This window comes from Chelon labrosus, assembly GCF_963514085.1.
Source record: "Chelon labrosus genome assembly, chromosome: 9".
NCBI classification, from domain to species: domain Eukaryota; kingdom Metazoa; phylum Chordata; class Actinopteri; order Mugiliformes; family Mugilidae; genus Chelon; species Chelon labrosus.
This window is the reverse complement of record NC_140359.1, coordinates 10,731,497-10,748,140: the sequence shown is the minus strand read 5'-3', so window position 1 is coordinate 10,748,140 and position 16,644 is coordinate 10,731,497. Positions and strand designations below refer to the sequence as shown.

The window sequence follows — 16,644 nt, the reverse complement described above, 5'->3', positions numbered from 1 at the left end:
GTTTATTTCATTTTTTATTTATTTATTTATTTTTTTGTTGTTGTTGTTGAACAAGAAGATACTTTAGTTATCTGATTAGTGAAAATACCCTTGACCTGTGGCTTTGAATCGATTTCTGGATTCAAACAGAAACAAACAATCATTTTATTGCATTCTCAACATTCAAACTGATGGGTTGTGGCCTTGTGTTGTAAGTCCTTAGAACTTACATTCATGATTTATCGTGACATTTATGTTTACATACTTACAGATGTAATAAAGTATTCGGGGCTTTGAGTCCTTGAACACCATGCTATTTTACACCATCATAAAGAAGACAGGAAATTCTGCATGAAATGTACATTTATTGTTGCTGCACATAGCAGCTTAGTCTATAATCATCTGAGCTGTTCCATAATATCAGCTCTCTTTCCTAGCCTTAGGCATTGCTTATAAAGACTAACAGGAATCCTTCTTTTTCTGGCATTGCCTGGAATTCGCACCCCAGCACTGTCTTTTTCCTCTCTCTTCTTAAGTGCTTGATGCAGGTCAGAGGCTTTACTGAATCCTCTGGAGCATCTAGAAAAGAGACATACACAAATATCAGCAAGAGAACCCAACCCAATAATCTGTTATTAGAGCAAACTGAGTTAACAGGGGCTAACACAAAATTGTCTGAGATTAACATGAATAAGCGTATCAGAGCTTAAAACCTTTTTTTGTGGTGGCATTTTTTCTTCTTTGGCAGAGTAAAGCACCGTTGAGAGACGAAATCCGCCAGGAGAGTGGACAGAATATTGGGTTGCTTGTAGTTTGCAATCTGAACAGCCAGGCTGTAAAATTGACACACAAAAAAAACAAGTTTACTCTTGTATGTGAGGTTACAACTTGCAGGAATAGTGTCAGACATAAGCCGAGGAACGTGTCAGAGCTGAAAAAAAGACAGTGGTTGAAATCTATCTGTGTGGCATGAGAAAGACAAAGGCAAAGCAGCAGTGTTTAATTTATTAGTTAAACCTGTGTCCGAAGGAGGACTACACCCAGGGCCTCAAACTCGTAAACCTGAATGGAATGCAGCCACCATTAACATTATTGATTCCATCTGCACCATTTTTCCTGCTGAGATCCACCACAGGTTAGTTGGGGAGAAAGCTACAGATTGCAGTTATTAAAGAAGAACCTGTTATTTTAAACATGCATATTAAAGTGTACTGCTTTACACAGCTTCATAGTTATGGCACAATTATTTCCTGTGGTGCAGAGCAGTAACATTCTCAACATTGTACTTTCAACTTAAACTAAATCATGTGATTCATTTTTACATGATTTTCAGTTAAATGTGTCAATAGCTCAGCTACAATGGATTATTTGGGGTGATAGCTATTTCATGTTACCGGCTGGTGCAATCACAGTGGTAGACAGTCTTTGACTCCATGTTGTGCAGATTGTATTTCTTCTCCAAAGGAGGGATTTGGAATTCACATTCATCCAGATGTCTGAGGCTTCCACACAGGAGATGATTATCTGCAGGAACATAACATTTCTTTAAATAACTGAGCATTTGGTTGCTTACTCATGCTTTTTACGCTGCACCAGAGCTCAACACTTCTGTCCCACCTATAGGGTTCATAGCCAAGACAGCCTCCATAAAGGAATAATGCTTCAAGTCATCTTTTTACATGCGTCTCTGGAATTTTTATGGGCTCTGTCAAGCTTCTACCAAGCTTCCACCTTTCCATACTGTCCACCTGGAATACTTGTCATTATATTAAATTGAGGGTTTTGATTTAAAACTTGAGTACTCACACATAAATGATTAAAGAATACAACTTTCTGCAAGGATAAAATTCATTTTGATGGCTTCACACATTACTATCTCAAAGTATTACTAGCCAGGGTGACGGATGAACTAATTTCAAAAAAGATTCTAAAAAAGAAGAATTGATGGTTTAAACTTTGGAGTATTTTATTGCTTGGTAATTCAGAGCAATCCTTGATATCGTCAGAGTTAAGGTAAAATAAATTGTATTTCTGCCACAGCGTCACCTACTACCAACATGGAAGAAGAAACTCAAACTCAAACTCAAACTCAAAACTCCATTAACACTTGAGCCACTATGTAATAAAGTTGTTCTATAAACATTTCCAGAGGGTATCAGAAAGGGCCTGTTAGGTTATCCTACCATATATTACTTATGTTGCTGAAGTTTGGACCTTTTCATAATGACAGTTATTCTCAGCATGCTTGGTTGTGAGAAGGCACCTCTTATGCATGGCTTATATGTCTGTGTCAATTTGATGGCATAGCTAAGACATCAACCCAGACCCTATGCAGATCATAACAGTGTAGCCGTGGCATGTACCTCCCCAGAAATATAACTATGCGTCATAGCGACGCAGACCGCAAGAGCTGTGATTGGTCCGCTTGGTGGTAGCGTGTATCCGCTTTAGTATTTATGGCTGCTTCTCCATCTCCGCAGTTTTCAAATTGATTGTTCTCAATCAATAAAGATGGAACACATTGAGGAAAGGTTAACTGAGGTGGTTCGGAGATACAGACATTTGTATGACTCGTCTTTGGCGATATTTTGAGCCAGACTGGTGAGCACACAGGTATAAATGGCACCAGCATATGCTACGTGTGTAGGTTACGCTATCTATGTCCCACAGAAGTATAAACCGCACTTTACTCTTCAAAAAGCCCCAGAAGATGAAGGGATAGGGTCAGCAGCAGCATGCACTCACCTGTCACATTATGCATTTCCCTACTTTTCTTTATACCTCTCTCTGCATGGATGTTTTGAGCTAAGGTACTACCCATGCGCTCCTGGCTTGTACTGTTCCAAAGCAGATGGGAGTACACTTGTTTATCTGTCTTGCCATCCTCAAGAAAAGAGGCCGATGTCCTTTGTTTTGTTGTGACAGTCGTTGCCAAAGTAGCCGTACTCCCAACCGTTTCCAAAGTGTTCTGTTCAGGCGTTACGGTCGTCTTTTTGAGAAGCAAGATCTCAGATGTAGTCTGTGCGACTGATAATCCATTTGTGTCTGTTTCTTGTTCCTGACAGTTTTTACAGCGTGGTTTAAAAGTGTCACCCCCCACAGGCATCCTGGATCCACAGCAGCGAGTTTGCTTTGGAACTTTTTTCTTACTTTTGGTGGATTTGGTTACCCCTGTGACGGCTGTTGTTGGGTGAAGCTGAAGTTTTGGCTTCTGTGTTGACGGTGGGGCACTTGGTGGAGCTGGAGCCGACGTTTGTGGGTCCGAGATATTTGGCTCTTGTGGTAGATCACCTCTGTTCCGTGTGGTGTAATCTAAAAAGCCCTTTCTGATGCTCTTGTTTTTTCCAGCTCTGCGTCTATTTGACATCAATGAGCTACTTTTAGAGGCATTTAAAAGAGTTGTTTTCATTGAAGTAGTAGTGGTGTGTGGCCTTGACGCTGTGGGCATTGGGGTGGTTGCTACCCCAGCCAGTTTACTGCGTCTTTTACATCCTTTTCCCTTCCTCCTTATGGGATAGAAAGTGTCTCCTCTGGGTGGGTCTCTCAAGAGGCATCGATGATCAGTTTTGGGTGACTTTCTCTGAGGGATGGAGCTTTTGATTACACGCTGCCCCTCACTACTGGGTAGCTTGTCTTTGCTAGTATCCCCATATTTGCTTGTAATATCTGATGTGTTGTAAGGGAGGGGGCTTTTGAAGACAGCATATGGAGCTTTTTTGGCTGCTTTGCACCTAGGGTGAGTAAAAAGTAGTACATGTTAAAATAAAAAAGTTACAACTTTTATAGCCCCTGTCATTACAAATTTAATTAATAAGAGGTATGTTTACGTTGCTATTTGCTTTATACTTGGAAAATAAGCACTCGGATATAATCTCACTCAGATTTATCTGTTAATACTAGAAACGTGGTTAGCCATTAATTGCTTCTTATTTGTTAGACCATTAGATTGTAACGTGATGTATAAAGTTGCGGTAAACGAGTGGAGGTGTGACCTTCTTGACTTTGTGAGGTTTGGCAGAGTGTCAGGTATTTTTAGCTGCTGCTCAGGCATCCTCTGAACGTGTACCCACACTTTCCACTTTTTTTTTACGGTTTAAACCAGCTGCTTTGTCGTGCTCTCGCAGTCAAAGTTTCAAGCGACAGTGTCTCGCGACACTGTGTCACTTACATTCCCCACCAGTAAAACTCAGTGCACCGCTTCAGCTGTTTGAGCTCAAAGCAGGGAATCCGCAGGACGCTGAAGAAGCTGTAGCCGACCATACTAGAAATGGTATCATTGGAACCCAGAAGGCACTGTCGAAACCTGGAGGGAGGAGGAAAAAGAAGAAGCTAAGAAACAGTTGAGTCAATAAACACACGCACTTTCATGTCACGTCTTTTTTTATCAACACCTTCTTATTACTATAAATATAGGCAACCTCTGATCTGAGAATGTGAATTAAAGTGTGTTGATGTTTTTTGTGGGCGAACTCCAAGAGCTGGAGGGCAAACATCAACATAATAAATTGTAAAAGAGGAATGTAATGCCCAGGAAAGGCACACACAGAAAGAGAAAGCAACGTGTTCACTCTTGACAACAAATGTTTTTCCAGAGGGCAGATGGCAGTGATGTGTTTATTATTCCTGATGAATAGGTAACATCACATAACCCCAGGCTCTTCAACATGACTCGCTTTACATTCATAATGATAAAATGATGCGATGCCCGCATTCCAGAGAGGAGCACAAATTCAAAGTTAGAAAGAGGGTGCTGACACTTAAATATTCAGCCCTTAAGGCAATCTGTCCTTATTTGACTGTCTATGCCAACCAAAGCAGTACGGGGACAGGTCAGATTGAGATGTGAATTACTGGCTGCGGGGGTTTCCCCTGGAGGTGCTAAATACTTTGAATCCAGTGTCCAGTGGGTGCATTGTACGGCTCACCTTTGGTCACAGCCACAGTGTGAGACGGTGAAGATGTTGGGGTTAAAGACTCCATAGTTCACAGTGAAAGCTCGGATGATGTGCTGGCAGTGGTCGTGCTCACGGCAGCAAGAGTCTGCATTCTCAAACATCCCTATGCACAAGAGCAACATTTGAACTTAATTAAAAAAAAAAAAAGCTAACTTCAAAAACTATATTTGTTTCTCTTAAACTACATATAAAGTACACTTAAATGGAATAATGTATCAGAAAAGTCAAATTTTAAGCAGACTTCTTGTTTCTTGCAAGCTGTAGCTCAACAGGTTCAAGTCAGGTCACTTAAATGAAATTATCTTTTATATTTTATTATTATTTTACTATATATACATTACATATACATATATATTGTATGTTTCAGTACTTTGCACACCACGGGGCTATAGCCTATAGCATTCGGCTGGAAAGAACTCTTAAAAATATTTTCAGGTCTATATTTTACATTCCTTCAGAGGTTTCAAACTTCCTACGGTCGTTAGAATACAGCACATACCATATGAAACATTGTTGTGTGCATTAACCATTTCTCCTCCGACCAACCCAACCAGACCACATCCAGTGTAAAAAGCATAAAATGAATAATATAAGAATTCAACATCCTCACCTAATTGTTCGTATCCCCCCGCTTTGCTTCCACTGCCACACCATAATGTCCCTGGTAATATCCAGGAGCGTTTCCTCCGAGTTGTCCCCACCGTCCCACGTCTCTCTCTTGTGCGCCTGGCGAACTTTGGCACGCTGGAGGAGACGCGCGCGCATGGGGCATCAGGAGCCAACAACAGGCTAATATTTAACCCTTGCACGATGTCTTGACCCCGGGAGTCGCCTTTCTCGCAAAGAGAGAGATATTTCTGCGTTACAAGTGGACTGGAATTTACTTCGCATGTTACGAGTCGCATATCTTCGGACCACAGAGTGAGGTACAGGGAGCGCACACCGGCTGCGTCCTGGCGCACGAAAGTGATGCGCGTCTGTCCGTCGGCAGGACTCGATGCGAAACAGGAGGGTCCGATCACATTTTGTGCTCTTGATAAAATAAGCGACGATAAGACGAAGGCGACTTGAAGCAGAGGTCTGCTTCTCATCTCACTGCGCGGTTGTATAATTAATCCCGTTTTCATTTTCTGAAAGGACGAGTTCTTCCACGTTAATTATGATAGCAGTGCAATTAAAGGCGTCTGTCCCCGAGGAAGACAGGTAAGACTCTGAGGAAAACGGCTGGGGTTAGAGAAAGTTTCCCTATTGGTCTGGAGAGATGGAGAAATTTGACACTCAATTCTGAGCGTCTGACGCAAATGTGATCCTATGCGTTTTATCGAATTAAATTACTTCATAAATAACAGAGGAAGCAGACACGGAAATTAATGGCATTATGAAATGTATGTGTTTTTCTTAACAATGAATCGAAATGACATAAAAAAGAGAGAGGGAAAAATCACAATGCAAGCAATAAATTAACAAAACAAACACAGTTCAAACAATTAACTATAACACAACAAAACAAAGAACAGTAGTACAGTAACAATAAGTTATACCTACATACATCAGTCAGCCACAACATTAAAACCACTGATGGAGGAGAAGTAAATAACACTGACCGTCTTGTGACAACGATGGGAAACCTTTAGACCTGGCATTCATGTGGAAGTTAGACATGTACCACCCACCTAGACCAGACCAGGCACCCCCACCCCATAGCAATGACAGGATGCAGTCTGACACAGGCACACACACAAAAACGATTTAGGAACAACTAAAAAAAACCCTGAAAAACAGCAAAAGACGTTGACCTGGCCTCCAAATTCACTAGATCCCAAACTATAGGACGCAAAGGTCCCCACTAACAACATTCTGTTGCCAGACCCCACAGGAAACCCTCAGAAGGCCCATGTCCATAATGTCATAATGTTATGCCTGATCGGTGTATACAGATACAGGTAAGCATCTGGTTGTTAACAGAACTAGTCATTTCCAAACATTCATAGGGTTGCACTCTACTTTATCCTGTCTATTTCACCTTTACTATTTCTATTTAGTCACCATTGTTTGACTCGTACAGTAGGCCTACAGTATATGCTGCCCTTTTCCTCTGCTTTCATTAGTAATCTTCACTGCTCACGGCTCGACTCCAGTCTTTACACACAAGAGGCTTGTCATTTTTCATTAGATTTTATTGATCCGTGTAAACTCTCTGCAAAATCTTTACATGCAAAGTTGTTTGCAAACATACATATTTCCAGTGCATGCACTATCTATGTACAGATACAGAGATCGAAGAAGAAACATTCCACTGAACTGGCAGAATCAAGTAGAAGATAGCTAGAGAGAGAAGCCTTTTTATTTTTAAAACAACAATTGATGGTCATCGTCTGATGATCACTGCAGCCGAAGTAGCACAAGGTTAGGACTGGTGGGTGTCTGGGTTACAGCCACATGGGGGCAGCGTGGCTTTACGAGAAAACAAGACACTAGAAAGAATGCGTATGTGCGGGACAGCTCATTCAAAAAAACGAGACTAATCTCAAAGTCTGCTACTGATAGTACTGGACAAGGTCTTATGTTGATGTGCTCAGTTGATTAGCAGTATGTCCCGTGGATGCTAACAAACCAGTTTATTCAGATTACACCATAGTCATCATAGTCATGCAGAACATGGCCTCTTGTATATAAAGTATTAACAGGAATGTTGTGGGGAAGAAGTGTAAACATTAATGGAGTTACAATAGCGTTCATTTCTTACAAAGTATATATATCTTGAACCACAAGACGTTTCATGCATAGGCTTTTTTGTTTTCGTCTTTGTTTCGACATCGGAATAATTCGCAGACAGCTGTATAAATTGAGGTCATTCCACTTTGTAAGGTGTGCTTTCCTTGGTTTGCTGTGATTAGTGAACAAACACACACTAAAGCCTTGAATGATTGGGATGTGGCAGAGGGAAGAAAGAGGCCCCGCTTTGTGCAAAGGGTGCGTTGGGGTAAAAGCGGGCCAGGATCGCCCCAGGCACGCGACAGTCAGGAGCACAGTGCATGCAGGTAAAGCTGCACATACTTATAAGACAACCTGTTCCACCCCTCTCTCCTTGTTCAACGGAGCAGCCGAATTCATTGGGGAAACCTGTAAGAAACCCGACCGTGTGCGTTCGGTGTAAACACTGCAGTAGAAAACCTCTGAGGTGTCAGAGCAAACCGCCAGCTTCAGAGGAGTAGAGGTAGCAGGACGAGATTCCTTTTTTTTTTTTTTTTTTATTCCTGCCAAGTCTCACCGCATCTAAGAAATTAACCTGAAAATAAACATTGTGGTTCACGTTCCAGTTTCTTTAAACAAGCACTTAATACGCCCTAGAAACTTAAAAATCACAGTTTGAATAAACATCCATAAAAACTCCTTTACCTAAACTAGGTGTGCTATCATTTTTAAACCACAAATTAACAGCAACTGATCAAAGATTCATCTAGCTCATGGTCTACTGACTTATGAATCATCTGCAGTATCAGACGTCTATCCTAACCTGAGCAATGTATCAGTATGTAAACATTTCTTCATGGAAATATACAGTATGTTCAGGAGAACTGAAATATTTGAAGGTGCTGCTGCGTGTGCTGCCTGGCATGCTTATACAGCTCAAGTGTTACGCTGCGACATGAGAGAAATAAAACCCTGACAGTGGGATGAATCTCAGGTATGAGCTCAATCAAGGATCTCATGAGCTTGAACCGTGGTTTCGACCTCAAATGCCACAGCATATTGCTTTTCTTGTCCTGTGCCAGTGCAATTTAAATTTTATTTTTGTTTAAGCGGAGAACGTGTGCAGCTATATAACATCACTGACAGGCGTGATTGGCCTTTGTGCAGCTGTTTGTGGAAAGATGTCTCAGTTACCTTAATGAAAACCTCTAATTCACTTAAGCCATGATTTGGGCCAGCGGCGGATTAAGTATCAGCACAGGCAGATAAATTGTTAATAAGAAGACAGGTGAGAGGAGTATGCTAAACCAGGGGAAAGGGACGAAATGTCTGGTGTGATGGCAGCGAAAGGATAAATAAAAATGACAAACTGGGGGAGTAAAAGTGCATCAGGAGGCGAATGCGAACCAATCGGGGAGGATAGTTTTAAGCTCATGCAAGTGGGGGCAAGGGGTTAATCGCTGGCAACGTGATTCTCGTTCACCAAAGTGTGCCAGCGCTCAATCTTCTTGTCCTTGTTCTTCAAACACTCATACCAGTGCTTCAGGTTCTCTCCCTTGGCAGTGATGCCCAGCTGACACCCACCTGTCAGGAAGGAATGGAGGTGTGAAGGGCAGGTGAGGAGAATTACACTTTCATTGCATGAGAGCAGTGATGCAGGTCACATATTTACCTATGTAGTCGTTGGACTTCCCAATGTCGTAATCCCACACAGAGATGTCTAATGTCTTCTTGGCCAGTTCACTGTGTTTGATGTCATAGCTAAATTCCTGAAATTTGATCGGACACGCTTAATTTATTTCCCAGCATTTGTCATTTATGAGTTGCGCGGTAGGAACACATTGATTTATTTCATTTATTAGAGCCTTTCACCTGAAGCTGTCCTACAAACCTCGTTAAACTCTGGGTTTAAAGTCCTCTTCTTGATTTGTGTTTTGCACTTGCCCTTCTTTCCCATGTCAGGTTTCAGGCATCTGTGAATAGCACATGTGTAGAATTTAACATTTTTCATTTATAGTTAAATGTACTTTTCACTGTGCTCTACCTACATTTTGACGTAAGGGTCAGAGTAGCCATTAGCATCCATAGCAGCCAGGTGAACGCAGCGCACAACGCCCACGATGAGGCGGTTCTGCTGGGTGCTGTACATTAGGGAGATCAGAATCCTGCCACGCTCTTCCACCTCTGCGCCGTCTTTCGCTGACTGAGACAGAGCACATGGGGAAAATCAGTTGAACAGCATAACACTTCCGTGAACCCCTCAGAGGGGGGATCCGTCAGGTTTAGACATGCTTGCAAATCAAAGTTTTGCCTCGTCTTCGTAGAGTGAGATCCCTCTGGCAGCTCCAGCTGTTGCAGTTCTCTTTGTCTGTGGGGGGAACCAGATCACAGCAGGTCAGGTAGAGATACTGACAAGAGGGACAACACCATGTTTGAACGTAACTGGGACTTTCACTCACAGGCACGACTCTCTCTAGACACACGTTGAAGTTTTTCTTCTGATTCATCTTCAGCTTCTTGAGTGCCACTCGAGTTTCCCCAATAAACTCATTATGCCCAAACTTGTCTTCATCACAGACAGAAAGTCTGTGGAGATCAAAAGAGAAGCGTAACCATACACAGACCTGTTATACCTTCACGTAGTGTCAAATAAGGGCAGATGAAGCTTGGCACATGGATACAAGACGCATGCTAAATGAGTCTGAGGTGCACTATCCACCTGAGGGTCTTACGCTGCATGTCCTCATCTGTCAGGCCGTGGTAGGTGAGCGTCTCATTCCACATTGGGTTTCGGGTGTTTCTCAAGGTCTTGGTGCGGAGCTTGTTAGACTGTAGAGGAGAGGACAATGAAATATCACTTCCTAGATGTACACCAGATTACTCCATGCTTCACGATTTGCCTTTTCAAACCACAAGGTGTCAGACTTCAGCCAACAGATAGCCTTCTCACTGAACAACGGCGGTCCAAAATCACCACCCTTCTTTGTGTAGCCGGATATTAGGGTAATGAATCTTTTAAAAGAAGTAAAAGCCTAATGTAACAAAGGCCGGTCTTTTACCTTACTAGCCCCTGGCAGCAGATGAAGCTTGACATAAGGATCTGCCAGTCCATTTGAGTCCATGGGCTTCAGTCCCTGAGGAGAAACAGAGCACCGTTTTCATCACATCACAAAGAGCCGAGAGCAATTAAGCTAAAGTGCCACTGAGGAGCTTTTTAACATAAACCACTTGATTGCAATTGGCCTTTTGTGTGAGAGAATGAGGAGAATTGTGGTACCTTTGCTTTGAGGATGCTACAGTGGAGGCTGTTGCTTTCCTGTTCATAGAGCAGACTGAACTCCAGAGAGCCTAGAGTGGCTGAAAGAGACCCAGAGCAGCCATTAGATTAGACTACAGAGAGACAGGAAGTCTGCTCTTGAATAATTAACAGTATAAATATAGGGAAAGATTCTCTTATAATTAAACAACACTCATCCTGTGAAATAAAATCAGAAAATGAATTTTTGTCCAGAATAGACTGAAATAGTGAAGAAAAAGTCTTTGCGTTCACTCATGAAACATTTGCAGGCTTCTATTTGCCTTAAGCAAACAGTTGGACCATCTTATTAAAAAGCATGGGCATATAATATAAAAGAAACTAAATAAACACTAAAGTCTCAAAGGAGGACATTCAGAAAATACAGGTCTGGGTGGGAAAAAATAGAGGCTGAGATGCTGCCCACACAGATTTTCTTTGGATGAGTTTCACTGAATCATGTAGCTGTTGTGGGGACAGATTAATTAAAATGTCATTTGTTAATATTTCTGTAAAGAAAATTTAACTTCTTTGGGCTCAAATTCACTACCAACTTGCCACTCCGAAGACATTATGTTCCTCTTAATGAAATAAATAAAGTCAAGCCAGTCTGGCAGATCTGCAAGGCCACATTTAGGCACAGCACTGCTAAACATGCTGATGTTTAGTGGAAGCATTGAGGAAAAACAGTGAGCTGATGATGGTGTTGGATGGCAAGATCATCAGTTCTGAGGGTCAAGTGGATGTCTGGACAAAATGTCAGTCTATCTAAAGGTTTTGGGAAATTTCAGTCCGGGCCAAAAGTGGTGGACTACCCGACCTGTTCACTGACCAACAGGCTTACATTATGTAGCAATGAGTTTTAGCCACCTGGGCTTCTGAAACCGGACAGCACCACTGGACAGACCAGTTCTCATCTCTTCAGAGAACAGGCGCATGAAACCATTGCTATTTCTGCCATGTTCCCTCCGTACACCAGGGACTGGATCCAACGCAAGGGGAATCCATAACTTGTTAGCCCTGTAGTATCTCAAATTATTTGCACAGCTCCGAAGTCCCGGAACCTCAATAAAATCAATTAAAACCCAATTCCCCGCAGACTGAATAAAGGCCGTGTGACGCTGCAGGCTAAAAACACAAATGGCATGGTACTATTCTTATCATTAAAATGGGATGCTTGAAAAAAAATTACATAAGTTATACATCTTAACTGAATTTGTCATCCTTATCGGCCTCTGCTTTCATTGCTCCGATGTGGGTTTTTCATATTTCGAATGCATATGGTGCTTATCGTTCGTCCTTTTCTACCCAGCTCAGCCGATGCTGCCAGGATTATTTTTGCTGTTCGCCGTGACTATTGGGCATTTTATGGATGAATTGTAGATGAATTATTACTAAAAGGCAGAAATTAAGCATTGACACGGTATGACTCAGAATCCCTGAGATGTTGCCAAATTAAGGGTATCAACGCCCAATGCTGTAGGCTGCGTGGAAATATGCTTTGCTTATTTAAAAAAAATAAACTATTTGATGCTATCTGCCTGACATGAGTGGAAAGAAATCATAAATGTCAAACTGTACGCAAAGTGAAATTAAAGTAGACATATCACCTTACTTGGTGAGAAACAGATGGTGTACTCACTGGCTTCATCAGAGTCGTAGTCGTTGGCCTCCTCCTCCTCCTCAGCTGGGGGAGGTTGCTGTCGGGCAGGAGGGGCGCTGTAGGCAGCGGGCTGTCTCCTGTCCTCTCTTGCAGCAGGAGGCGCTCTCTGCTCTGGAGCAACTGCACCAGAAGAGAAACCATCTCCTGCCACAGGGCCTACAACCACATTTAGTCGTCTGAGACTGCACAGAACGACACTGCTATGCAATATTTGGATCATGCTTAGTGTTGTCTATAAGGACATGGGCAGAGGACTGTGCTCTAGCTGTTTCTCACCTTGCTGGGCCATGGTGGCAGATGCAGCAGGCTGTGGTCTGGAGCTCTGAACTGGCACCATCTTCTTCATGACCACTGGGCTGGCCTGCCCTGCCTCTTCAGGGCCAGCCCCACCCGTAGCCATGCGCACAGCTGGTTTAGGGGCCACAGGTGGGTAACTGGCACGGCCCTGTGGCTCTGGTCCTAAAAATAAGCATAATATGGTAAACACAGAGACGCACAGTATGCATAAAGGGGAAACGCATAATCACACCACTTCAGGCTTCTACTGCAGTGGAATCTGTGATACTCCCTAGTCTCTCTGGATACTTTTGATGTTGCAGCTTTTTCGATGCAAAGGCATTGACCTACATACACCGCACAAGCCGTGGCAGCCGACGACTGTACAGTACATGCAGTAACAATATCGACTGCCCGCTAGAGCCACACCTCTCTCTGTTATGGAGAAATCGCAGTGCACAGGTAACAGCGCTGAAAGTGTGAACCGAGGCTGTGTGACCCATCATGCCAGCACCACACGGAGGCTCATTCCATGTCACAGCATGCGACTTCCGTCAGCTTAATTGAGCTCTACAACCCCCCCTCCTCTGCAACAGTAGGTGGCGCTGGCAAATTTGGGAAGCAGATAAAAAAAGGTTTGACTTTTGGGACGATAGCAATGAGAGGCGGAACTGCATGACTGGGAATGAGGAAACATTTTAAAGTCGAACTGAAGTTAGAAATATTTTTCTTTGGCAATGAATAGCATATAAAAATAATACAGAATGACCAAGAAGAGGGCAATTTAATATTACTTATTTAGAGACAGCAGCCTTTTATTGGTCATCGGGGCAGGAGTTGCACTGACAGACATACTGTGTTGGCGTTTTATCTGAGTGGGCAAGTACCAAAATTGTTCATACTGTGTCCGGTATCAGCTTCGTAAGTCCGGACATTCATCATCGCCACATCCATGAATGTAAAGGATGACAGTGACTCAGCACACATTAAAACGAGACTGAAAGTGGTGCAAGCTAGTAAGGCTAGCTAGAGGGTTAGCCTTGCTTGCAGTGTGGAGTGGAGCCTGGTTGGCCTACTATGCTAGCTTTGCAAGCTTCACGATTTCAAATGTTGTAAGACACATCTTAAAATGTTAGTAACCAGTTCAATGTGTACAAAAAGGGAAAAAATAATTTGTAGAACACACAGAATGGAGGTTTTTAGTCAGTAGACCACCATGGAAAACGAGAGCATGTCCCCTATTATCACCCAATTTCTCACATAAAAAGAGAGGTGAAATATCATATTTCAGTTAAATTTTAAATAAAAAAAAAAGAGTAGTGCTGAAGAGAAATTAAACTTTACAAGCACTTCCAATAGTTTGGCAAAATCGTTTTTAAAGATTTCTAGAAACTTGCCTGCAACTTGCTGCTCAGAGGCAGGAGTCTGACTCTGATTCTGACCTGAAGAGAGACATAATGTAAACCAACTGTTTCTGAATAGCATCTGCGTCAACACAAGCTCAAGAACTGTGTTTGGGTCCCGCAGGTTGCCTAATGTAAGAGCTCAAGAAGAGACTAAAGCTCTAAAGTCTTGACCGTGTCTACCTGGTGGTTGTGGTTTGGCTACGGTCTGCCTGGGCTCAGAGGCTGATGGCCTCTGGGGATCCGCCGCCTCCTGGGCCCCTGTTTTAGACAATGGCATGGGGGACGGCAGAAAATGCTTCGGGAAACCTTTGAAGAACCAGGCACCGGACCTCTTCCAGACCTGAGAACACAGGAAAATGCGTTACAGACTTTCCAACAGGCCTTCTTAAATTTTTTGCCATGATGTAAAGCACTCACCTCTCGCTGTTCTCTGCAGATTTTGCACAGCCAAACAGCCCGTGGCCGACTGCTACATTGCGTACCACACTTGGTACACATGCTCTACACAGCAGGAGAAAATAAAAATGTCCAGTTTCTCAACATTTACAGTGTTATTACAAGCATGCAGCCAACTGACAATGACATACTGTGTTTTCTCAACTTTTGTGCGCAGCTAAAGGGTGGGCATTTCACGCACTCATTACCTACCTTTTTGCAGTCCTCGCACACCACTGAGCTGACCCCGGGTGAGCCCAGCTGCTCCCCACACAGCAAACAGCGGGACACTCCATCCCCACACACAGTCTTCTTCATGTCGTCCAGGCGGTGTATCAGGCGCCTACAGCAGCACCAAGTCAAATCTCACTTATAATGTCAGTGTTAATTATCCCGGTGTTTAAATGTGTGCACAGGTCGACAGTCTCAGAAGGTGCTTTGCTTTAATTTACACCTTTTAAAGACAGTGCCGTATGTTTTACACACTCTCACCCGATTCTCTCCTGCTCCATGGCTTCCATTTTCTCAGCACGAGCGATCACACTGTTAATAATTTCTTTCTCTTCATCTGTCAGGTCTGGACCGGGACTAGGGCCTTGCTGCATGGTCCAGTTGCCCCTGTCAGCCACATATATTTTCCAGTTAACGCAAATTGCACACTTCACATTAAACAAACAGAGCAAAGACAACGAATGAATGGACACGCATTTACTGCATCAGCACGTTACACCGGTTTTGGCGAAAGGAGAGATAAGAGAGGAGGCTATTTACTTACTGCTCTTTATCGCTGTGCCGCAGATCACAAATCAGAGGGATGCAGATGAAACAAAGGAGGACACGGTTAAGCACTAGAAAGGGTTACCAAGACACAAATGCTCTGATAACTATGCTTGCGTACCTCGCGTGCATGGTCCTCTGCCTGTCGTTGGACACCCAGCGACCCGAGCTGCTGCTCATCACCGCGTCTGTCATGCTGCACTGTTGCAGCCTGTAGGTGGACGGAGAGAAAGGCAGAACGCAAAATTCAGCATGAGGTTGTCAAGCGAGCTTTAAGTGAAACGATGCCAACTCTGTAGTTAGAACCCTAGTTACGTGTCTTGAGTCCACACTTCCAGCTTATCCTCTACCCTGATCTCATGCTTATGCAGCACTGACTTAATCTCCACTTTAGAGTGCCCTGTCATCAAAATGCACAATTCCTACAAAAATGCGAGCCAAGACAGCATCAATCGTAACCTGGAAAGTCACCATATGCACTTTAAATGCCACAGTGATTAGCTAAAGCAGCTGATGACGACCGCACAATGGTCGACGTCGTAATCCAAACAACCGCCAGATGGAAAAAAAATCAAGTATTATTTGCAGAATAAAGAAGTAATAATCACTTCATTTCTCTCCTTTGCTTACTTGCCTCATAAATTTACATATCAAGCCTGAAAGATGTAGCAACTTTCACTTGGAGTGCAACCACAATTCTTGGTGCCAAATTTACAGTCTAATCAGTACCACCTCCTCTTGCCAAGACTGTTTTGACAAATTCCTTCCATGGACATATTTAAACAACAAATGGGCACAAGAAAACATTGCAGACACACAACAAAAACCGATCTGTAAAATACAAGCCCACCCTATGCTGACATGCAGAGGTGCTAGCAGTTGGCAGAGTTGCTTAGTGTGCATATAGCAAATGGAACAAAGCTCATAATAAAGCAAGCCATCTTGTGCATTACTAACCACAGTGAAATGATGCTGGAGTGGGTGGCCTAGGTTTTTTTGAATTAATGTGTGCCTTCTAAGGGCTGCCGAGATAAGGCTGATTGCAAAATTGGGGGTGGGCAGGTCGTTTAATTAAGTAGCTGTAAGTAAAACCGTAAGAACTGCTTCCAGTTTGAGTCTGCACATATCAAAGAAACAGATGGCTTCATGCTGCAGGAGTGGCTC

At 43.0% G+C, this 16,644-nt stretch overlaps 2 protein-coding genes across 2 annotated transcripts; both read right to left on the bottom strand.

The window, feature by feature from the left end:
* Window positions 1-88: 88 nt before the first annotated feature.
* Window positions 89-6,213, bottom strand: LOC311493472 (uncharacterized protein). Its single transcript, XM_084552156.1, has 7 exons — window positions 5,545-6,213; window positions 4,905-5,037; window positions 4,148-4,282; window positions 2,725-3,710; window positions 1,374-1,503; window positions 693-812; window positions 89-558 (listed from the first exon to the last, which is right to left on the bottom strand). Exons 1-7 carry the CDS (start codon window positions 6,059-6,061, stop codon window positions 378-380), a joined length of 2,202 nt encoding a protein of 733 aa, XP_084408282.1. The 5' UTR covers window positions 6,062-6,213; the 3' UTR covers window positions 89-377.
* A 2,060-nt stretch (window positions 6,214-8,273) lies between these two features.
* On the bottom strand, window positions 8,274-15,675 carry LOC311492830 (rabphilin-3A-like; the record flags this gene model as incomplete). The annotated part of the gene is made up of 18 exons (XM_084551247.1): window positions 8,274-9,212; window positions 9,301-9,397; window positions 9,520-9,601; window positions 9,677-9,831; window positions 9,940-9,996; window positions 10,088-10,214; window positions 10,348-10,457; window positions 10,688-10,762; window positions 10,906-10,985; window positions 12,566-12,742; window positions 12,863-13,045; window positions 14,260-14,304; window positions 14,449-14,608; window positions 14,686-14,769; window positions 14,917-15,046; window positions 15,196-15,321; window positions 15,479-15,490; window positions 15,602-15,675. The coding sequence occupies 18 exons, from the start codon at window positions 15,673-15,675 to the stop codon at window positions 9,082-9,084; spliced, it is 1,905 nt and encodes a 634-aa protein (XP_084407373.1). The 3' UTR covers window positions 8,274-9,081.
* Between the last annotated feature and the right edge of the window lie 969 nt (window positions 15,676-16,644).